Source organism: Carex rostrata, chromosome 2, assembly GCF_964058835.1.
Source record: "Carex rostrata chromosome 2, lpCarRost1.2, whole genome shotgun sequence".
NCBI lineage: Eukaryota > Viridiplantae > Streptophyta > Magnoliopsida > Poales > Cyperaceae > Carex > Carex rostrata.
In genome coordinates this window covers 9127304-9151784 of record NC_135919.1, presented here as the reverse complement: position 1 = coordinate 9151784, position 24481 = coordinate 9127304, and the positions used below count along the sequence as shown (strand labels likewise).

Here is a 24481-nt window from a genome sequence, read left to right as displayed (position 1 = left end):
CATTATAACCTTTCATTTGCACATTCTTGCTGGCTGTCATAAATACAAGTTAAAAATAAAAAATAAAATATATAAAAAATAAAATAAAATAAAAAAAGGGGGAAGGAAAGAGAGCATCGAAGCAATTAGAACTTCGATAAGGACCCCGCGTCCTAGTCGCCTAAGTCGATAGAGGATACATTGGATAAACAAAACTCGACGAAGTTAATCAAATCACACTTCGGATAAGTAAAGACGTATGTATTTAGAAAGACGAGCCAATTAAGAATATCCTCGGAAACATGCGCTTGGAATGCCTAGGGAATACGGAACGCCGCCTAAAACTGACAAAGTTACCTCGAAAAGTGAGAAAGCCTGTGTCGCATTAAATGAGATGTTACCGAACAGACGGCTCCGTGGACCCTACCAAATTGAATACAGACATATCCTTCCTATAAATACCCCTTAGAACACACGATTACGGCACAATCGAAGATCCTTAAACTGCATAACTCAAACCGAGTGATACTGTGAGTCGTGAATTTTAAGACTACAAAGCGAATAGCCCACAAAAATAAACCACTTAGAACAGATCCCGGGGCATCATCGTCAAACCCTTCGAACCCTCTAACACCTAATCCGCCTAAGGAGCGACGTCACTTGACCCCGGACGAAAAAGAAGGGTTATCAAAAATATTTCCCCGCTCCTTAGAGTGGATGCTGGCTAATGAAAATATTCGAATCGGGGATATGTTAGACACGACCCTCTGTATTTTCCGGAGGGCTAAAGAGTGGGAGGCTAATGAAGATGGAGTTGACTGGGAGGAACTCGAACGCGATAGCTCCGAAGAAGCTGAGGTCGATATCTCGGATGCGAACCCCCGAGATCCGTATGGAGTTCGATATCTCGGATGCGAACCCCCGGGATCTGTATGGAGTCCCGTTTACTCCGTGTCTTATCTGCGGAAAGACGGATATCGGCACCAGATTAACTTCTTGCGAGGTTTGTCACAAAAGGGCTCACATCTCGTGTCTCCCATGGAAGACGCAGCAAGATTCTCAATCGGGACGATCTTATTGGGAATGCCCCGACCACGAGATACCCCAACAACTTGCTCAAAGAAGCCATTGGGAGGATTAGGTCGCGCACATAAGCACTTACCTCCCATTCATGTGGTCTTTTACAAGTAGCCCTCAATATGTTGGTTACTTGTATTAAGACTTATAACATTTACCATTCGGCGACTACGAGCAAGCGACATCACGCCTGTCTATTTGCCGAGCTTGGGAGTTATAGTAGGCGTAAAGTATAGGGCTAGTCTTTCCTGTTGTATGACAAGTAGAATTAAAATATTAAGTTGTCGTTAAAGGTCGACGTGTGTCGCTCGATGTAAAAGAAAAGCATTATATGCGACGCGACATGTCTTGAAAAAGTATAACAAGACCATATGGATATATATGTATCTATTGATATGTTGGAGTGCTTTAATCTGTTTTAGATTTTCTTGTCTTTCGAAGTTTTGAAAACTTGATCTCGACTAGCTCACGACGTTCTCCCTTCGAGGATTTTACTTTTCAGCATACGTGCTTTATACAAACATCTTTCTCCGCGGAGATTATAAAATGCCGAATAACATGTCTTAAGTAAATAGGAAAAAGTGCAAATCGACGAGATAAACGCCCTTGCGCATGTGAAAAATAACATGAGAATTTACTCGTGATTAACAAATCCTATTATACATTCTTCGAGATTATCTTGTAAAAGCGCAATGTGTTAGGACTATTCTTTGCCTCGACTTCGAGTGATTAGTTTTTCGCTCCGATATTGTTAAGTCGCGAGATATGTGAATTGACAAGATTTGGCTCAACCCAAAATGCATCTCGCAAGATGCCTTCCGGCTTCGGGGGTTCATGATAGGGCCATGTGCCCAAGGCCCTTATAAAACAATAAGGGGCCGAAAAATAACCTGGGCCGAGAACTACTTGGATGAAGTCGGCCCAAGATTAAGTAAAAAGCCCTAGATAAAATAGTATAAGTGGCCCATGACCCAACCCGAGGCGGGATGAAATCGGCGCCAAGCCCAGCCCGAAATAGGCTTAAGATTACCTCCCCCGATCTTTCGTACAAGTCGGGTGCGATTTAGTCACCGTTCCCTATGCGGACCACACCATCTATTATGCGGATGATACCGCGTTACACGTAAGCCTGGTCGCTTTGGTGCGATCCCTTCTGACAGCTTTGACAACGCGGGATGTCAAAACTCGAGAGGGCTATTTAAGGTAAGCGGCTCCAGTGAATAGGGGCTGGCATTTTGAACAAAGGACACGAGATAGGATAGAGTAAAAGTGTCTTATAACTATCCTCGGGTTACTAACCCCGAATGATGTTTGCGGACTGTCCAACATAGGCAGGACGCTAACCACACACGCACACACCGCTCACTAAACACCAACGGACCTCGAGTCTTACCTCGACATAGGCCGTATCACCTGGCATTACATTCCCTGGAATCCTTCTATTCCCTGGAATGACCTATAGCGCGAACCAAACACCCCCTTAGTTAATAAGCCTACGTCAATAGCGGACGGGTTCCTTTAATATTAATGCAAATTTAAATTAGACAGTCCAGATCTGAACTCAAATTTTGAGTTTTTGTTTTTTTTTGCAGAAAAAATGTCCCTAGGCTTTCATTACACTAGTTTATTATCATGAAAAAATCACATTGCCCGAAGGCAGGTCCATTCCTTCCCTCTATTCTTTTTTCTCACCTTCTATTCTCTAAAATAAGGGATACATAAACCCTGCGTGTGTACATGCAGATGCATTAAGAACGAATGAGGTCAATTGAGTTTCATTTTTTTTCTAAAATATTTTGTGTCTGTATGTGATTTTTTATATATTTTAGAATAAAATATTATAGATAATGTAAAATTAACTATCATTCACAACATAAAAATAAAATATAAAACTGACTCTCATTCACATTTAATTTTCATAATTTAAAAGCCTAATTCAGCTTCTGTATGTCTGGTTCCGCTGTTCCTTTCTTAGTCAATTTTGACTAGACAGAGAGGATACAAATTGGAATGGTTGTTGTCAGCTGTAGTTAATTTTCTCTTGGTTCGTGAACAGGCCGTTCAGTGGCGGCTTTAGTTATTTGTTTTCGTTTTTTAAAGTTTAATTTATAAGGCACTGAATGAATTGCACAGGCCTTTCAAGAAACGCATCAAAAGAAAAGAAACAAAGAGAGAGAGATTATTATACTGTTCGATCACGAAATATGAATAATAATTATAATTAAATATGTATTTGTCAGATAAAATAAGATGAAACGACAAAAAATCGCTCAAATAAAAATATAGAAGAGAATAGTTTTTTATATTTTAAAAAATAAATAATGGATAATATTCTCGCACGAAAAAAATTGATGAGATGAAATGAAAGCAAATTCCTAATTATTGTTTTCCCCTTAAAAATTGCGCTCGCAAATTACGAAATCAATATGACAAAAAGCTTAGTTTAGAAAAAATATAGATCTTTTGGCTTCTCCTATTACCTCAGCAGTGACATCATATTTTTTTAACAACTCGAAGCAAATTTTGATGGTAAACTTGTAATGATATAATTTTGTGTATAATCATTCAAATTTTTATGATACAGTCAATAATTATAATACACGTATTTAAATATATTATTTATATTAAAAATCAAAATTATAGACGTGTTCCAAAATATTAAGATAAATCTTGTATCAAATTTGAATAATTTTAAATTTTAATTAGTTATTTGTTAAAGAGGAGGGATCCAATTACACCATTTTATGGTGACACATCTTAACACCATATTTTTATAAGTCATTTTTGCAATTTCAAAATTCAAATAGTCGATTCGAACCGTTCAACGTGATGTCCATATTAAAATGTGCTTGGAGACCAAATTTTACATTTTTTGAAAATGTATTACTATTTATTTATAATTTTTTTAAATTGTTGTTTTTCAATGGTTCAAAATAGCTTGAAAACAACAATTTTGTACACATCTTAATAAATGCTAAAAAAAATTCCAAAAAAATTAAAATTTGGTCTCCAAGCACATTTTAATATGGAGATCATGTTGAACGGTTCAGATTGTCTATTTGGATTTTAAAATTGCAAAAATAATTTAAAAATATGATGTCAAGATGTGTCACCATAAAATAGTATAATTGGATCCCTCTCTTGTTATAAATCAATAAAATTTCATATTATTTTTTTAAGTAGTCCGGTATTGCACTGTATCTGAATTCTCTTATTTAAGTGGAAACGTCTAATTGTCCACAGCCTTTTGTCCACCATTTGTCCACAGCTTTGACTTGCGCGAATACTGTAAAATTACTTCTACATGCTGTATAATTATACAATATATCACATAAAATATATCAGTTAATCACAAAATATTCAACAACTATTTGAAGTGGTCCCATGATAGTTGGAAAAAGATTGCAACGAGAAAAGAAATGTACTTTCAAACTGTACTTTTGGAAATTACAATTATAGGAAATTATTGGCAGTTAGAGTTAGTTATTAGCGGTTATTGGCAGTTAGAGTTAGTTATTAGCGTCTGCACTGGGTTGAATCTTGTATACTGTAAAATTGAATCATGTATACAGAAAAAATTTTGATTGAATCTTGTATACTGTAAAATTGAATCTTGTATACAGTAAAATTTTCAATTGAATCTTACATCATACTATAAAATTTTCAAATAATACTGTAAATTTTCAATTGAATCTTGTATACTGTAAAATGTTTAAATCTAAACCATAAAATAATACCATGTATAAGATAAAATGTAAAAATGCTACATTTCAGCTTAAACTACCACATGCAAAGAATCATGTATATCGTAAAATTTCAAAATATAAACCATAAAATAATACCATGTATACTGTAAAATTTCTAAATCTATACATGCATCCATCATCTGTTCAACAAAAATATGTTCACCACACAAAAAAATCTGTTCACCACACACAAAATCTGTTCACTACAATATTTGACTCTGATGATTCTTCAATTCCTACATCTCCCACAATATTGGGTTCGACATTTAAATCGATTTCTACAATCCTAATTTTTGCAACACTATTCACGCTTGAATTTTCACTTGTCAAATTTTCATTTAAATCAAAAGTCATTGGGGCAAAACTGTAAAAATCAATACTAAAGAATGTTAGACACAAAAAAAAATATAATGATGTACATCAAAATGTATTCATAACACTGTATTTGTATATCTTATATACTGTAAATTACTTAATATAAAATGTAACATACACATGTCATAACAAATAATACAAAGTGCATATCAAAACATTACTTATATACTGTAAAATTTGTCACCTATACCGTAAACCGAACCCATTTATAACATAAAATGATATATAACATTTAAAAAATAACAATATATATCATGTAAAACTGACTTGCGCCAATCCTATAAAATTTCTAATTCAAAACTGTAACTTATGTAAAATAATATAATAATAATTTTCAAACATAAGGAAAAAGTGTCATTTCACTTGCACCAATTATGTAAAATTCATCATTCAATGCTGTAACTTAAATAACAAATCTTATAAAAAATGTCATTCAAATTTTCAAACATCTAGAAACTTTCAATATGCACCAATACTGTAAAATTCATTATTCAATGCTGTAACTTAAATAACAAATCCTACAAAAAATGTACTTCACATTTTTAAAATATCAAAATCGCAAATCTAAACTGGAAAATCACAAAATCGTAACATTTCAGAAAGAATTTTTTTAAAATATCATAAATCTACAGAAAATTATAAGAATAAGTGTAACCTTGAGTATTTTTCTTCATTTTTGTTCAAAAGGATTCGAAATCACTCTCAGTTGATCCACCGGTTCAGCGATGACACGGTTGCCTGATCAAACAATGGCACCGGTTTAGCGATGACACGGTTTAGCAATCTCCAGTTTCTCTTGTTCGATCAGATCTAGAATTCTAGATCCCACGAGAAAGGGAGATGCCTTGCAATTATCAGAAAGGATACAGACTGAACGGCTCGTTTGATTTTTTTTTGATATGTGAACAGCCCGACAGGTACGCTTCCGCTGCTCCCGGAGCACCGCTGCAACCAGCTTTGAGACCTCAAATTCGTCTTGAAATCTCGTGTGATCTCTCTGACAAGCCTACGAAATGGCAGCGATCAGAAGCTCGGTGCTATCTCTCTCGAGATCAATCTCCGATCGGATTCAAAGAGAAGAGACCGATCTGATTCAAAGAGAAGAGAAGAGAGAGGGACAGAGAGAGAGAGAGAGAGAGAGAGAGAGAGAGGGGATACAGACAAGTTGGTTGGAAGGGAACGACGCTAGACTGGGAGAGCGTTAATTCTCCTAGTAGAAAGGGTAAACAAAGAAGAGATAGTACACGTGGAAATTAGTTTGGGGGATTGTACATCTGTTTGGTACGCTCTTTTATGCAGTGGACAGAAACCTTTTCTCTATTTAAGTAGTCATCAAAATTATTTTGACTCCGGCGGCTAGAGCTCATTAATGGATTTTTTTTATAAATTATTATTAAATCTTGAAAATTTATGAAACCAATATAATTATAACTTTTTTTTACAAAAATCATCCCCGGATAGTATGGAAATTTTGAAACTAAATATCATACTCGGTTTTACATGCTACACAATATTATACAAAACACAACCCATTTCAATTTAAAAGCCATATCGAAGATGGAAACCGGTTTTTCATTTTGTCATACCGGATACCAATCTTACCATACTCGGTTTCTATTTTTTTATTTTTTATTTTTACAATTTTGCAAAACCACACATGATTGCCGGTTTTTCAATATTTTTTTTGTTTTTTTTCCTAACAGAACCTGATGCCCGATTTTACTCTCTTTTTTTTTCAATTTGTCAAATGAGAATGGCATGGAATTTTTTGCTTTTTGTTTTTTGTTTTTGTTTTTATTTAATATCTCATCAAACTGAATACGGTATTCAGTTTCTAATTCCTTCAAACCAAAAATGATTTTCAAATTTTCATACCAAATATCATTCTCTCTCTTTTTTTTAAAAAAACTTGACAGAAGCTGTCAAGGCCATACCAAATATCATTCTCAGTGGAGATGATTTGTATAAAAAATCATAATTATGTTGACTTCATAACTTTTTAAGATTTAATAATACTCTTTAAAAAATTTTGTCATTAATCATTATACGCCCCAGTAGGGGTGGTAAAAAAACTCGTGGCTCGATCGTGATTTGTACCTGACTCGCTCACTAACAGTTCGCTTGTTATTGAACCGAGCTGTTAATGAGCCGCTTGTCACTGGCTCGGTTCAAAATTAACAAGTTCAAGTTAGGACCTAACTTGCTCACTAATTCGGCTATGCATTAATTTGTGCATTTGTTAAGAATAGAGTTATTCTCAGAATAGCGGAGCTATTCCTAGAACCTTGCCATCCAAACGACATATAGGAAATAAGAATAGCGGAGGAAAAACTCTATTCTGCTATTCCGTCAAAATCATGGGATAGCGGAAAATAGAAGAAACGGAGTTAGCGATATCAATTAAAAATTAGTGCTATTCCTAACATACAATCCAAACAACATTTCTACTAATTCAGAATAGCCAAAGTTAGTGCTATTCTTGAATCCCTTGGGTTAGCACTTTTTTTCAATCACTAACCCAAAAATTGCTATTTTTGCATTAATCCTTGCACCATCCAAATGTATTCTAGTGTGAAAAAAACTATTACTTTTTAATTAATAGGTAGAGCCAAAAAATATGAACTATAAGTTCAAACCTAAGTTTTAACTTATATGCCTTGGATTCAGCTCATGTAGTCGGATCCAGAATTGGATCCAGAATTAATAAGCTGAGCTAAGATATATGTCGGACCTCGCTGCCACCCCAAGCTGCCACTAAAGATAGGGACCTAAACATCCATATACATTGAACGAAAGCGCCATTGCTTTTTCTGTTTTTCACATCGACTTCTCCACAACATCTCTCTCGCTCTCTCTAAATTGGTCCCATAGCAATTATTTTATTCCCAGTTCCTCTTTTGCTCCGCACTTGTCGACCTAAGAATGACTTCTCATTTCGTACTGAACACCGGCGCTAAGATCCCGTCCGTTGGCCTTGGCACGTGGCAAGCACCACCCAATGTCGTCGCAGAGGCTGTTTTATCTGCTGTGAAGGTTTCTTAGTCTTTTACTCTCTTTAGTTAATCCGTAAAAATTTCGTTATTTACTTTTTAATTTTTGGTTGTCCTCTCTTCTCTGCTCGGCACAGCTAATCAATTCCATGACTTTGTGGCACCATTTTTATAATCCTTACAAATTGACGTCTGTCAGCGAATTTTATATACGGCAAAGGTCTACCTTTTAGTTTGTTATGGACTATTTTTTTTTTACTAAGCAGAAATTCCTTGTCTTTCTATTTTAATATTATTATATTTTCTTCTTCTTCTGGGGGCATTGACTGTGGCGAAACCAAGAATTTTGTCAGGGTTAGACGAACATATATAGAAGAACATATATAGTTGCAAAAAAAATTCAACATAACAAAAAGAAATTCCTTGAATTTAGGTCCCTTTTTGTAGTATGTGTCCATTCTCTAATTGACAAATTTAAAGCAAGAAAATCACAACTTAGAACACTATCTAAATTACAAATCAAATATCACAAATTGATACATATTCTAGGTTACAGATTACCAAATTAGAAGAACCTCCTTATGATTCTTAATTACTAATTTTATCTCCCAAAATGACTTCTGATTATATGGCCATTCCAAGCTAAACAAAAAAGAATAGGAAAACAACAATTTAACCATTAATTCTGTTTTATTGTTTCCAACCAACCAATTCCTTGAATTTCTTAGTCATTACCAGAACATATTTGATCAAGCTTGTAGTATCCAAGACTATCTGTTACAGCTTTTAATTAGTTGGCCATCCAGTATAGCATTCCCAATACTAGCACCTCAAACTTTTGAAGAATTGTGAGGTGCTGATGCACGACAGAAACAACTAACTAAGAAGGTGAGACATAAAAAATTGTGTTTTCTCCTTTGTAGTATGGCAATAACTCAAAGTACCAGTATTAATAAAACAAATAACAATAATCAACTTCAGAATGATACTATAAATGAATAGTTAAAATCTGTGAAAGACATTAGCTCAAAGCAAAAAAAAAAAAAAAAAAAAAAATCAAATATTCAAACAATTTAAGTTCATCATTCTTCTCACTTCTCTGATTAGTTTACTTTTCTAAATGATGTATCCTTGTCTTGTCTATTCTGAGGATACAATAAGGAATAAAAATTTGGGGATGACCAAGTTGACCAATTTGGGGCTGTGCTTCACTGGTAAATGGTAAAGGATCCAATAGAGATCTGAAGACTTAATGTAAAGAAGCAAAAGGATGATTGAATGAATTGTTTGACAAGTACGGAATCAGAATTCAGAGAAGGGAATTTACCGAACAGCAGTAGAGGATGATTAAATTAGGCCTCTACATTTATCATTTGGTTCATCAATTTAACAATTCTTTGCTTCTCACTCTTAGTTTAAGTACCGTATAACGAGCAAGGGTTTCGAGCCAATCAGCAGTACTAAAGAGGAAAAGCCGGACGATCCTTCTTCTTCTTCGCAGATGCCACGCAGGTGACGGCCCTTCTTCTTCTCTCAGGCGCAGGTGGCAGGCGGAGGCGATGGTCCTTCTCTTTTTTCTTTTTTCTTTTCTCGTGATACTACCCGTTGCCCTGGGTTCTGCTAGCGGAGAGTTAATAGTATTTTTTTTTTAATTGATCTGGGCTTCTTTGAGTTCTGGGCTCTGGGGTAGGCAAAGTCATGAAAAGGTCCGGTCCAAAACCCCAGTGATACACTACCTTCGTCTCTGGGTGTTGAGGAGGAAGGGGATTAACACCTTGTTTCAGTTGTTTGGATCGAGAGTAAAGGAAAGGAGAGGAGGTGAAGAATAGAAGGGAATGAAATGGAATAAAAAAGAAGATTAACACATTTCCTCTTCGTGTTTGGATGATTAATGAGGGATAATAAATTTAACTTTTCTTTCTGTCTTATTTCTTGTTTGGTTAATTAAAATTTAGAAGGTTAATGAAAAATTCAGCAGCTGTAGGTTTGTGACAAAGAAATTTGGATGAAAATTATATAGGTAAGATATAAGGTTGGGCATTTATGTCATTTTCTTTGAAAATATTTGCAATAATTTTTTTTTCCATCCTTCACATCTCAAATCGAGAGGGAAATCAATTATATTGATTACAACGATGCAAAGTTAAACCTTTCCCCTTATGTACCCTTCACCTCCAACATAATTTTGTCAACCAAACACCATTCGAGGGAAATTTTTCTGTAAATAATCATTGTAATTATGTGTTCGGTTTGTCGGTGCCATTTTCCTTACCACATGCTATTTATTTTTCTTTCTTTAATAAAGGGCCCTTTTACTGGCTGTGGAGCCATGGGCTGTCACTAACTTTGGTTAATAAGGGCTCAAATTTTGAGTTTAGATCCGGACTGTCGGATCTATTTTGACACAATTATTAAAGCAGCCCCGTACATTCTTCTTGACCGGATCAATCAGAATTTGAGTTACTTCTCTGATGCGGACTCGGGGCTTATAAAACACAGAGGATTTGGATTATAGAACTTGTACGATCTGCCAGATGTATTAAAAATTCGAACTTTATCAGAAAAGGTTGGTTATGTTACTTGCATCTTTCACAGGCAGCCTATCTTTCATCAACTTCCATCCTTTTCTGAGCCCACAAATAATGAGGTCTCTTTAACAGGATCTAAAATCAACTTTGTATGAGAACTCTACTGCAACTAATTGATGCTCGAACTTTCCAGTTTGACAGAGGTTATTTTGATATGAATTAATTAAAGGTCAGCTAGTTATTTATATTTTTTGTCTAAATAATGCAGGCTGGTTACCGTCATATTGACTGTGCTAGTATGTACCAAAATGAGGATGAGGTATTTACACTGTCCAATTAGATTTTTTCAATGCCTTTTCTTTTATACAAATGGACCTAATTCTAATTCACGAAATTTTATAGATAGGGGGTTCTCTTCAGAAGCTGTTTGATGATGGTGTAGTGAAGCGTGAAGATCTCTTCATAACCTCCAAACTATGGTTAACTTGTTATTTCTTTTCCTGTCACACTAAATGCAAAGCTAATTTTATTCAGATAGGTCAAAAAACCCTTGGCATTGTTTTGCTTAAATACTGGTATAAAATGTGCAGGTGTGATAGCACTGCACCGGAAGATGTGCCACAGGCGTTGGACAAAACCCTGAGAGATTTAAGGCTTGATTATGTTGACCTATATCTCGTAAGCTTCTGAAATCTAATGTTTCCCAAAAAAAAAAAAAAAAAAGAAGACAAAGAAAGAACCCCATACTTATTGTTTTATGGTTGCTGTTTATTTATTGTATCTGCAAAACTTGTTAGATACTTTTTTAATTGCATGTTAATTACTTGTAAGTTATAACGGGCTAAATCTAGTATAGTTGAGCATATGTTCTGGTAAAAATCAGTTTTTTGCTTTATATATACGTCTCATGGAACTCAGCTCAAAACCACTAATTAGTCTAATTGATAATGCAAGCTGCAACCAATTACAGAAAAGAACTCAGCAGAAATAAGTAAATGATCACATAAATAAAATATGGACGGGCAGAGCATATAATTTGCTGTTCAATGCTACAGCTGTAAAACATATTAAATGCTGTCAACCTATGGCAGCACACATGAAAATCAAGGATTTGCATTTGCTTTGTATCATAACATGCCAATTATTAATTAATTACATTTAAATTCCAGAGATGCCTTGATCTGAATTAATATAGTAACAGTGATGCTTTTTGAATCTGAAATGTAGCCATTAATTGTTCTTTTAATCCATTTGATTGAATTCTTTATCTGACCATGACAATTTTCATTAATGAAGATCCACTGGCCATTTCGGGTCAAGAAGGGCAGCAGCATAAGCCCTGAAAACTTTGTCAACCCAGATATACCTGCCACATGGAGGGCCATGGAGAAGCTGTATGATTCTGGCAAAGCACGTGCAATTGGTGTGAGTAACTTCTCTTCCAAGAAACTGGAGGATTTGCTATCTGTGGCACGGGTCCCGCCAGCTGTCATCCAGGTTGAGTGCCACCCTGCCTGGCAACAGGAGAAGCTACATGCTCTGTGCCAGTCCAAGGGTGTTCATCTCACTGTAAGTCTTCCCGTGTCCATTATTGTTGGATTTCATCTATGATCATACTATGAAACCCCAGTCAGGAACAATATCTCATATCAAAATTTGTAACACTCCTACCTTTTGTTTTAATATATCCTTGAGAAATGCTATCTAAAAGGGTGTGTGTATTATAGCAAAATTGTTTACTTGACACTGGATTTTCCACCATTGCCTTATTGCGAATAATGGCCCATTTGTTTGTCACTTATTTCCATTCATGCAAATTCTGAGGCATTGTATTAGTTGTAAAAGTCATATAATAAATGTCCAATCAGAAAATTTTCAAGTATAAAATACTATTAGTACTCTCAGGTTGTACTAGCTTAATTTTGTTACTTCATGAAATGATATACTTGAATTGGGTTCTAAATTTGTTCATTTGATGGTGCTTATTTCTCAATGCTCCTGGTGTTTGACCAGGCATACTCCCCACTTGGTTCTCCTGGGACAACATGGATGAAAAGCAATAATATTCTTGAGCACCCAATAATTGCCTCAGTTGCTGAGAAATTAGGAAAAACACCGGCACAAGTTGCTCTGCGTTGGGGTATCCAATCAGGCCATAGCGTACTCCCGAAAAGCACAAACGAAGCAAGGATCAAGCAGAATTTGGACCTCTTCGGTTGGTCTATTCCCGATGACCACTTTGCAGAATTCTCCAAAATTGAGCAGGCAAGTCAATACTGATGATGAGTTTTCTCAAATCAGATTTATTATGCTTTGATTTTGAGAAAAAATATTACAAAAAATCTTGTTTTTAATGAAAAATAAATGGTACTTTTTTTTGTCGTGTTTTGATATGCAGGTTAGGTTACTTAGGGCAGAGTTCTTGGTTGGTCCACAGAGTATCTACAAGACCATTGAGGAGTTCTGGGATGGCGAAATATAAGGAGCTCTTTCTCCTATCTAATGTCTATTTAAGCTCTTGGTTTTCAATAATAAAACAACGAATTTATGAGTATCCATTGGAAAAAATATTGCAATATTATATGTAATTTCACTTTGGTTTTGCATCTGCCCGCCTTTGTTTTCTTTTGCTGTTAAAAATCCATGATATAAGATGCATTTCAGTGAAATTTTTGTGGTTACTGGTTTGTACTATAAAAATGAAGTTTTGCTTCCTAGATGCTGGTGAATACATATCGTGAGATCACATGATCTCCGTCAATTATTTGGAACCAAATTGGTCAAATTGATGGACTGGTTTGAAAGCACATGGGTTGAGCAATCAAATTAGTGGTGAAAGTGCATAATGAAAACATTCAACATCCCTGCCCAGTTTTGTTCTATTCCCTGTAAAGACCCAATAAGAAAACCTGATGGGATTTGTTGGTTTGGTACGTGTACCAGTTCGGTATCACATTGTTCAGGGCCTCCACAGTATGCATGTCGCCTTCTCGCCAAATTCGAAAGTTGGTGATCAGACGTGCAGAGACTCTTCTGGCATCTGTAAGCGTGCCTCTCTGCCTGTTCTCTGAAATGCTGATTTGAGCATTGAACCACCGGTATACTAGTGCCTTCATGTACGTCCTGACAGTCTGAGAAAATCTGAAAAGCATTGATGTGATAGTGTGCATGGTTGTGAATTGTAGTGCATCCATTATGGCTATCTCCTCCGCATGAAAAGGATCTGCTCATCTGTTGCCAATGTGTTGGTTTACCTCCCTTTTTACCTTGATTTTGAGAATTATTTTTGAATAACAATCATTAAATAAATTAAAGTTTTTATTTTTTTTTAAAATAGATACAACTTTTAATAAATTAAATCTATTAGAAAGATCATAATATTTTCTAGATTATTTAGAAGTGACTTTTGAACCGGGATCAATAACTCGGAATCTAAGCATTTTTATTTTTTTCCAATAACACATAAAGAAATATATTAATTTTTCTTACAGCCGCGAAAAATCCGATCTGAAAAATATTGATCCGGGTTATTTGTTGCAATCTTTCTAATAAAACAAATTATATTGTATTCCATCTATTTTCAAATAAATATATTCAACATTTCTAATATTTTAATACAAAAAATAAAAAAAATAAAAAATTTCTGTTTTCAAAAAAAAAGAAAAAAAAAAAGAAAAAAAAAAGAAAAAAAAAAGGAAAATGCACAAATCCGGTTAACTATTAACCGGACTCAAATCAAATTTTCGGTTAATGGTTAACCGGACTATTTGAATGGATACGAGAAACCAATAACCGGAAATTTGATTTGAGTCCGGTTAATGGTTAACCGGTTTGGGTAGTTTTGCAATTTCATTGGCTACAATAACCGGAAATTTGATTTGAGTCCGGTTAATGGTTAACCGGTTTGGATAGTTTTGCAATTTCATTGGCTAGTTGGTTAGTTTTTTAAATTTATATTTTATTTTGGATATAAATAAAAAAATCGGTCCATTATGGCTATCTCCTCCGCATGAAAAGGATCTGCTCATTTGTTGCCAATGTGTTAGTTTACCTCCCTTTTTACCTTGAATTTTTCGCGAGAGAAAAAAAATGAAATCTTTCCCATCAAATCCTATAAATTCGGAGTAAATAACTTTTTTTTTCCCCTCTTTTCATCCATCGTCTTTATTCTTCCCTGAGTAAGGTCCAAAATTATACGACCATTCGAGTGAGGTTATGGTACTATTTAATAGTGCATATTAGCATGGAGTTTGGCTAGTATAACATTAGTGTCATTTCAACTTATATAACATCAACTCTAAAATTTATTAAATCGACTTCGAACGACTAATCCAAACCGTTCAAACTGATTTACATTATGAGTGATGCGTTTACATACAAATTTTTTATATTTTCGAGTTATTTTAGTATCGAATTAGCGGTAAAAATATTGAAAAATTAATGTATTAAAATTAACTTAAAAACTCACACATTTGACTACTTGACTTAATACTAAATAAATTCGAAAAGTTATAAATTTTGCATGTAAACGCACAACTAATGAAGTAGATCGGTTTGAATGGTTTGGATTCACCGTTTGAAGTTGATTTGATAGGTTTTAGAGTTGGTGTTATATAGGTTGAAATGACACTGATATTATACTAGCCAAACTCATTAGTATGCACTATATATTAATATTTTTGTTTTCAAAGTTAAAATAATTGATTTGAACCGTTTAACGTGATAATCAAACGAAAATATAACAGTTTACTAAATTAATTTTTTTTTTATTATTTTTTTAGTTGGATAAAAAATCATTACTTTTGAATGATCTGCAATTTTTAGATCAACTAATTTTCTACTTATCTACAAAAATAATAAATTTCTTTTAAAAATATAAAATTTGATATACAAGTGCATTCTTATATGGAGATAACATTGAAGATTTCTGCTTGGGTCCGATGCCCATTGGACCCAAAGTGGTTCCAATGGGTTCGCTTATCATCAGATCTGTTTTAATATTCATGCGCACGAATTTTAAAGCATATGTAAAAGTTCGAGCGCGAATCTTAAAGCAGATCCGATGATGAGCGAATCCATTGGAACCACTTTGGGTCCAATGGGCATCGGACCCAAGCTGAACTCAACATTAAAACATTGTTATATGGAAATAACGTTGAAGGGTTTAGATCGATTGTTTCAACTTTATGTTTTATATTTTCACATGTCTTTACAATATCACTTTTAATCGTCTCCCTCTAAATTTTCATCATTTGTAGCTTATCATTCGGAGCAAGCAATAAAAATGGCATCTAACGACTCTTATTTCACACTAAATACTGGTGCCAAGATTCCGTCGGTTGGCCTCGGTACGTGGCAAGCTGCGCCTGGAAATAACATCAAATTTGCGAACTTTACCTAGGTCGACTTGAACTCTGGCTCACAGCATGAAATAACATCAAATTTGCCTAGCTCGCCTCACAGCATCAAATTGATAAAAAATTAGTAATTAATCAATAGCAATTACATGTGCACGCTCTCTAATTGGTGTTCGTTCTCTCTCTTTATTGATTCGGATTTACGACCAATTTCGGTAGCCTCTTGCAAGATTTCTTTCGTCTCCCTCTATCGGTAGCCTCTCTCGTTCGTAACAAGCAATTAAAAATGGCATCTGTTGTCTCTTATTTCACACTCAACACTGGTGCCAAGATCCCGTCGGTTGGTCTCGGTACGTGGCAAGCTGCGCCTGGTTTAGTAGGAGACGCTGTTTTCGCCGCCGTCAAGGTGTTTCTATTTCCTTCTCTTTCTCTCTGTCGCACATACACACAGTTACACACACACGCACACAAATCAGAACTCCAGTTTATATATTTTGGTCGAGTCGTACTTCCCTCAATCAATGTCGCATTGATGTTAATCTGTTAAGATTCGAGGCTTGATCTAAGCTTCAAGCCAGGTTAGCAATTGTAAGAGTGAGGCTATGCCGCTATGGTACTATGCATAGCGCAGATTGGTCCATTATAGGGATCAATATTTTGGTTTCTAAAATTCAAAAAGTCGATCAAAACCATTCAACACGACTTTCATATGAAAATGTACTTGCAGACTAAATTTTACGATTTTTAGAATTTTTTTACTATAATTTTAGGTAAGAAATCACTACTTTTGAATGGTCTAGAATTTTTAGATCAAATGATTTTCTATCAATATATAAAAAAAGTAAAAATATTTAAAAATATAAAACTTGATCTACAAGTAGAATTAAATAAATTCCAAGTTTTGGTGGAAATTGTGATTATTTTTCTCAACAATAGATCAGCTTGGCAACTAATAGTATGCTTAAATAATTTGCAAAACCATTGAAGTGCTTAAGTAACTTGTACAAAGCACATGCATTTTTCTAAATTTGCTTGCCCCTATTAATTGACATGTAGCAATAAAAATAAAGAAAACCTGTTCTTAGATTTGGATGTTTTGATCATAAAGCTAATTTTTCATTGTTCTATGTAGGCTGGCTATCGGCATATTGACTGTGCTAGTATATACGGAAATGAGAAAGAGGTAAACATCTTTGTCAATTAAATTTATTTATATATATGCCCATCATATTTTGTTAATTTAGATATTTCCCCATCAACATTTCAAAATCAGTTATTTTTCCATCTGAACTCACTTATTTTATTAATAGCCCCATTTGTTAAGTTATTATCTCTCTTGTTTGTGTTTCCTGTGAATGGATGTTAACTTCTCAGGTAGGTGCTTCTCTGAAGAAACTGTTTGATGAGGGTGTAGTCAAGCGTGAAGATCTGTTCATCACCGCCAAACTATGGTAAGCAATTCAAGAGTACGAACTTAAAAGTTGAAAGAAATACACAAGCCCAACTTTCATTTATTTGGAAATTCACTGATTGTGTCGCGAGCATGTTGCTTCAATTTTAGTTTGATGTATGCAGGAATGATCACCATGCCCCAGAAGATGTGCCAGAGGCACTTGATCAAACGCTCTCTGACTTGCAACTTGACTATCTTGATCTTTACCTTGTATGTTTGATGTTTCTAAATTCTTACTTTTGAAAAAAATAATTGGTCATTGCACTGTAATCTTTGAATTAAAGGGATATTTTTCAAAAATTTGTGTCAAATATTTGTCCCTTTAAAAACCGTTTTAAGTAAGTTGATGCTTTCAAATAAAGATCCACTGGCCATGTCGGATCAAGAAGGGAACTAAAACCAGCCCAGAAAACTATGTCGACCCAGATATACCCGCCACGTGGAGGGCCATGGAGAAGCTCTATGATTCAGGCAAAGCTTGTGCTATTGGTGTGAGCAACTTCTCTTCCAAGAAATTGGAGGATTTGCTGGCTGTGGCACGGGTCCCACCAGCAGTTGACCAGGTGGAGTGCCACCCATTTTGGAAACAACCCAGGCTCCACACTTTATGCCAATCCAAGGGCGTCCATCTCACTGTAAGTTACTCCAAAGGATTGGACTTTTATCTATGATAACTTCTTAGTACCGCTCTTTTCTTGAGAAATATTTTCTTTTTGAATTTAATTACTTGATAAGTTAAGAATAACAACAAAAACAAATAAAATTCCATGCATAGCAACTTAGCAAGTAATTAGTACTGTTTTGAGTATATGTATGCTGTGAATTTTTGCCCCGTGGAGTAAACGTTTAGCTACGGTGATGAATGCTAATAGTGATACCAACAGTGTCGTGTGAACCAAATACTAAATATTAAGCAAGTAATAAAACAGGAGGATAAAGATCCAGATCAAACTTCCACTCAGTACCAAATATCTTGATTTGGTATTATTAAGTGCTAGTGTTTGAAAATATCTGGTCTCTCATTGGTTCTTTTGACAGGCATATTCTCCGTTAGGTTCTCCTGGGACAACTTGGATGGAAGGCAATAACATTCTAGAGCATCCAGTTATCGTCTCAGTTGCAGAGAAGCTGGGCAAAACTCCCGCACAAATTGCCTTGCGCTGGGGGATTCAATCTGGTCACAGTGTACTTCCAAAGAGCACAAGTGAAGCACGGATCAAGCAAAACTTGGATCTCTTTGGTTGGTCTATTCCCGAAGACCTCTTTTCTCAATTCTCTCAAATTCAACAGGCAAGCCAAAATACTTCTCATTTTCTTCTTTCAAAGTATTACCTCAGTAACTCAGTTTGTTGATTTTTGAAGGATTTAGATGCAATTTTTGGTCGTAAGGAATTATCTGATAGGGTGTTTGTTACTCTTTATGTTACCAAATGTGATCCAAATCTGGTTTGGTTATAAGTGTGATCTGATACCAATTTATTATGACCTTGATTTATGATGACAGGCCTTTTTAATTGTTTTTGACATACAGGGGAGATTGCTTTTGGGGAATTCATTTGTAGGTTCGTATAGTGTGTACAAGACAGTGCACGATCTTTGGGATGGGGAAATTTAAATCACTCTTAACTCAGAGGAGCTGCTGTCTAATTTATTTGGAAAATTAATTGGATGCCAGACATGGAGGTTCTCATGCTTTATTTGAAATTGCCAAGGTAATTAGCTATGTAGAAGTTTTACCAGTTCGCTTTATGCATCTATTGGGCACTTAGTCGGATTTTAGTTTTGTGCTGGATCACTCAATAATATGACTGTTCATAAATAAAATAATTGCTTTTTCAAAGGTCCATTTGGCATTTAATATCGCAGGAGATCTGTTGTAGAGATTTCTTTTGTTACTTCTCGCATTTAGGCAATTGATTTTTTTTTAAGATCTCCGAGGCAGTTAAGAGCAGTGTTGTAAATAATGGTATGTGGTTATCGGATGGACAAGTTGCCGTTAAACAATTAATAGGAAATAATCGGAAATAATCGACCGATCAATCGAAAAATATGTAACAATTTGATTACTGTCAACTACTAATTGGCCAATTAATTGACCTAAACGAACGTTTTTTACAACACTGATTAAGAGCTTCTTTATGCCAGGTTTTGCAGATACACTTCTCATTGATATAAAGAGTTTTTTTTTTTTTTCTGTGTACCATGAACTCTTTTCTTATTTATGTTCCTCTAGACTTGAATATATTTTATTTACCATCCAACTCTCGTAATTCTTACTTATTTACCCCTTGAGAAATTATCATTAATTTAACTGTGATTATGCTCAAGTAAATTAATAGTTCATTCCTGATTAAGAAAGAAAAGACTAAAATACCCTCGTAGATTAACTTTGCTACTCCAATTAGCAATGTTATCAGAACCGAACCGGGCATCGACCCGATAAACCTTCTGTTACACTAAGGGGCACCTCTAAATGAACAAAAACTGAAAATAAATTGCTATTGAAAGTAAAAGAGATGAGTTTAGAGAAATTGACACGCGGGATGATAACGGAGTTCGGCAAAACAATGGCCTACGTCTCCGGGGCGTCGCAACCTCTTTCTAGGTGCGCCTTTCTATTACCCAATATGAAAGGATTACAATTGTGAACCGTGGGCCCTTACAAAACGAGAAGTCACGGCCAACGAGAGATGAGCGCCGGCGAGCCCTTACAACCAAGGGATGTCACACGAGCAACTCGAGAACAAGAGAAACACTCAATAGATTACTCTAACCTAATCTAACTAGAGATTAGTGAAGTGGATTTGAGGTTGTTTGAGATTGATTGAGAGATATTGAAGTTTTAAGCTCAATCAACAATGGTGGAACCAAGCTCTCAGAAAATCGCCTCTTTTGAAGTTTAGGGACGGCTAGGTTTGATTTGAAAGTGATCTCTTCGGTCTATTTATAGTGGCAGCTCAAAAATGAGCTGATTGAGCTAAAACGTTACAACGTTTTCCAGAAACGTTGGTATCGTTTTATGAGCCTTCAAAAGTCCGAGAGCTGCACCAAAACGTTACACAAACGTTTTAAAAACGTTACAACGTTTATAAAACGTTACAACGTTTATAAAACGTTACAACGTTTATAAAACGTTACATAACGTTTTGCACTGTAAAAAACTTGATCAAAATCAGGAATTTCTGAAGTTTGGAAATTAATTAAAACGTTACCAACGTTTTAAAACGTTCAGAAAACGTTACAGCACCGTTTTTTGACTTTTTTTGACTTTGATCGAGTTGTTTCACAGCGTTTTCTTAAGGTATAATCGTTATAACGTTTTACAAACGTTACCAACGTTTTTATCCTGTTGAAACAACATCAAAAACACTTTACCAAGTTTAGATTTTACAATTTACATTCTTGATAAGTCTTCATGATTTCTTCAGTTCAAGTATTCCATATTGCAATTCCATTTGACTTGAACCTGCATAATTCTAAAATAGAAGAAATCGTAAAATTCAATAATTGTATGTTTTTGCAAATTAGTCAAATAGACTAAAAGGATTATTGCTAGAACAACAATCTCCCCCTTTTGACGATTTGCAAAAACATACAATGCGAGTAAGTGCATAAATGAGAATTTTTTTTTTCTCAATTTGGTTTACCCAATTGTTATTTTGCACGTTTAGCAATTTCTCCCCCTTTTGGAAATCGACGAAAGGGAGAAAAATTAGCACAAATTAAGAGTGCTCCCCCTCAAAATATGCACTCCCCCTCAATTTAGTAATATGATGCCGATAATTCACAAATGAGATAAAATTGAGGGATTACTCTAATACTTCATGTCAAACATTTTACAAATCCATTTAAATGTCGCAATTTTAAAGCAATGATTATCAATCGACAAATCAATTCAATGCATATCAATTCATATAAAATAATTCAATTCATGCATTTCTATATATCACACAACTTGTCAAGATTCTAAGATACACAATTCTACTCATTCAACAATTTTGCAATTTAACCCTTGACAAGTTATCAATTCACACAATTCAAATAATTCATACATCTCATACATACCAACAACAAATACCAAATTAACTAAGATATAGCAATTCAAGCAATTAACATTTTTGCATTCAAACCCTTAACAAGTTCACAATTCATGAGACTCAACAATTCAAGGATTTCGTGAAAATATTGACAATTTGGTTTTTGGTGTCGATATGTATGAGTCATAGCTAACACAAATATTTTTATTTTGCTTAGTTTTATGGCACTAGTGTTGTCACACATAATTGGTATGTAGCGGAAGCGAATTTCATAATTATGCAGAGTTTAGATTGCGCATAATATTTGTGTGTAACAACAACTATCAATGATCCAAGCATTTTGTTTATGAGATGCAATCAATCACTCCTACAATAGTATATATTAGTTATTGTTGAGTTAGTAACTAACACATACGTTGTTTAATCTCCCCCTTGATTTTTGGCAAATTGAATAAATTAGGGGAGATTATGTATGAATCTAAGCTAGTTTAACTTTAGGAACCCAAACAACATTTGAGTTGTTGTCTCCATTCCTAAACCTACACTCTAAGGAGGTATGGCCAATTTTGCAACAATAATTACAAAATGTAATTGATGGCTTTTGAGCAATAGAACCTTGCTTGAAAGCGGATTGGTATTGATGCTTAATTTCATGCATGCTACACCTACGACTATCATGAGACCTATTTGCAACTTTAGATGTGACACTCTTAGTTTTGTTGAAATCAAATCGATTATGATGTTGGGGAACATCTCTAGCTACACCATTTCTTTGAGTTTGGTTTTGTAAAACATTTTTATTTTTAAGTTCATAAAACCATCCATCGGGTCCTTTGAAATAAGTTTTGTTTGACCCCTTTGGATTAAACATGTTCTTATCACTATTTTGAAAAGTATTTTTGTTCTTGAAATTTCTTTTATTGTACTTATACCTAAATGCATAATTTGGTGACTTTTTATCTTGTTTAGCATTTGAGGCATGAGAAGACTTCAATTTGGATGACTCCTTGTTCAAGGGAGTTAAACCCTATTTGGTAAAGAATTGATAAGTTGAGTATTGCTCACAATTAAACTTAAGTTTGGCATTTGGAATACTTGAAGTTTGAGAATGTTTCCCTTTTTCTTTTGGGCCTTGTATGTGATTGGATTTAAATGAGGATTTATCCTTCTCAAATCCAAGACCAACTCTATCTATTTTATGATAAGATTGATCATGTATCAAATTACTCACATAATAAGGATCTAGACTAGTGACATTTGAAGATTCACTAGGAGACCTTAATGCCCTATTTTCGGTCTCTAAGGTTTGAACTTTAACTTTTAATATGCCTATTTCACCTATGTGCGATGTTTTTAAATTCCTAACATCACATTCTAACATGTCATTTTTAGCAATCAATTTTTGAATAATACCTTCCTTTTCAACCAAAATTCTATTGGACTCATCAAGGAGAGATTGCCACATAGGTTCATCATCATACCGTGTTAGAATCTCATTTGTGAAATTGCTTGTATCATTGGTTTCTAACCGATTGGTACACAAGTCATATTTGGTCTCATCAATTGAATCATTATATTCTTCATCACCTTCTTCCTCATCGGTCAATTCATCTTCGGTATCAAGATCATTAAGACCAAAACTTAAATGTACCTCATTAGCGGAGCTAGTTGAGGCTTCAATTTCATCACCTTCCTTGTTGATGTTTCTTGATTTGACAAGGTCTTTAAGGAATTCGATGGTGATCTCATCGGTGATATTCTTGCTTGCGATAATCGAGTCGACATCAATTTCCGAGAGACCTTCATCTACACTTGCCATCAATGCAAGGTTTGTCTCTTGTTCATTTTCCGACTCCGTGTTGGATTGCTCGGCCTCGCTCTCATACGAGAATAAGGCTTGCAAGGCTTTAGCCTTTTTCTTGGCCTTGTACCTATCCAATTGGAAGCAAGTTTGAGTGGTGTGCCCTTTTCTATGACATGCGAAGCACGTCACTCTTTTATTCTTCTCTTCTCGTTCCTTGTAATTTATTTCGAGATCAAGCATGTCTTGAAACATTTTGGATAGGAGAATGGTATTTTTGGAGGTCTTATGATCAATTTTGTTTATAAATTGATCATTTGAGAGACAAGTGTTTGAGGAGCTAGAAGATTTTCGGTTTTGAGCCGGAAATGCCATGGTTTTGAATTTTGAACTTTGCTTTGGGTTTCCGGATTGCCGAAGTTTCTCTTCGAAGCTTCGTAAGTGTGCATAGAGGTCATCCGGTGTGAGTGCGTCATGTGTGCCTTGAATTGCTTCTAGCGCACTCACCAAGCCAGACCATTTGTCTCTCATGAGCATGATCCTCAATAGCTTCCCTACAATTTTATTGTTAGAAAGCGGTTCTCCCAACTCGGTAAATTCATTTTGGATATGCATAAGTCTATTATACATATCCTCAATGCTTTCGCCATCTTCAACCTTAAAGGTTTCAAATTTGGCTTCTAAACCGGTTAATTTGGTTCGTTTAATTTGGGTATTTCCCTCATACCGGTTTACAAGAGCATCCCACATTTCTTTTGCGGTTGAAGAGCTACCAAAGATTAAGGCAACCGATTCACTAACCAAGTTAATTATGGCATTAATTGCAAGATCATTGTCTTTCTTGGTTTGTTTGGATTCGGGAGTCTCGATTTTAATGTCAGTGGTAGTGGTAGTGAATATTGGTGTATACCCCTTGTTAACCACATCCCATAACTCAAGAATGTTTAAATAATTGATCATGGTTTTCTTCCAATGCATAAAATTTTTGGTCGAATTGCCAAAAATTAGGGGTTCCTTCACGGGTCTATAGGGTGCCATTTGACAAGTTGATCTAACTCTTATTAAGTGTGTCTTAATTTGAGTAACTTGCTCTGATACCACTTTGTTACACTAAGGGGCACCTCTAAATGAACAAAAA

The 24481-nt window shown here is 35.0% G+C and overlaps 2 protein-coding genes across 4 annotated transcripts; both read left to right on the top strand.

The window, feature by feature from the left end:
* The first annotated feature begins 7973 nt into the window (after window positions 1-7973).
* Window positions 7974-13410, top strand: LOC144573270 (NADPH-dependent aldo-keto reductase, chloroplastic-like). 2 transcript variants are annotated; one of them, XM_078323018.1, is made up of 7 exons: window positions 7974-8210; window positions 10964-11014; window positions 11098-11174; window positions 11286-11373; window positions 11992-12264; window positions 12709-12960; window positions 13094-13410. In XM_078323018.1, the coding sequence occupies exons 1-7, from the start codon at window positions 8100-8102 to the stop codon at window positions 13175-13177; spliced, it is 936 nt and encodes a 311-aa protein (XP_078179144.1). In that variant the 5' UTR covers window positions 7974-8099; the 3' UTR covers window positions 13178-13410. The 2 variants fall into 2 exon arrangements, with proteins under 2 accessions (XP_078179144.1, XP_078179136.1); XM_078323010.1 differs by having other exon boundaries at window positions 7989-8210; window positions 11098-11373.
* Window positions 13411-16270: 2860 nt separating this feature from the next.
* LOC144573283 (aldo-keto reductase family 4 member C10-like) lies at window positions 16271-19346 on the top strand. 2 transcript variants are annotated; one of them, XM_078323037.1, is made up of 8 exons: window positions 16271-16291; window positions 16330-16458; window positions 17185-17235; window positions 17427-17503; window positions 17628-17715; window positions 17868-18140; window positions 18544-18795; window positions 19037-19346. In XM_078323037.1, exons 2-8 carry the CDS (start codon window positions 16339-16341, stop codon window positions 19118-19120), a joined length of 945 nt encoding a protein of 314 aa, XP_078179163.1. In that variant the 5' UTR covers window positions 16271-16291; window positions 16330-16338; the 3' UTR covers window positions 19121-19346. The 2 variants fall into 2 exon arrangements, with proteins under 2 accessions (XP_078179163.1, XP_078179155.1); XM_078323029.1 differs by lacking the exon at window positions 16271-16291 and having other exon boundaries at window positions 16299-16458.
* The last annotated feature ends 5135 nt before the right edge of the window (window positions 19347-24481 follow it).

Bases quoted from the DNA above. Each gene is read 5' to 3' on its own strand.
- LOC144573270 (XM_078323010.1), top strand. From the start codon at position 8,100: ATGACTTCTCATTTCGTACTGAACACCGGCGCTAAGATCCCGTCCGTT. The intron at 11,374-11,991 runs GTAAGCTTCTGA...TCATTAATGAAG, and splicing joins ATTATGTTGACCTATATCTC to ATCCACTGGCCATTTCGGGT. The intron at 12,265-12,708 runs GTAAGTCTTCCC...GTGTTTGACCAG, and splicing joins CCAAGGGTGTTCATCTCACT to GCATACTCCCCACTTGGTTC.
- LOC144573283 (XM_078323037.1), top strand. From the start codon at position 16,339: ATGGCATCTGTTGTCTCTTATTTCACACTCAACACTGGTGCCAAGATC. The intron at 17,236-17,426 runs GTAAACATCTTT...TTAACTTCTCAG, and splicing joins TATACGGAAATGAGAAAGAG to GTAGGTGCTTCTCTGAAGAA. The intron at 18,141-18,543 runs GTAAGTTACTCC...TTCTTTTGACAG, and splicing joins CCAAGGGCGTCCATCTCACT to GCATATTCTCCGTTAGGTTC.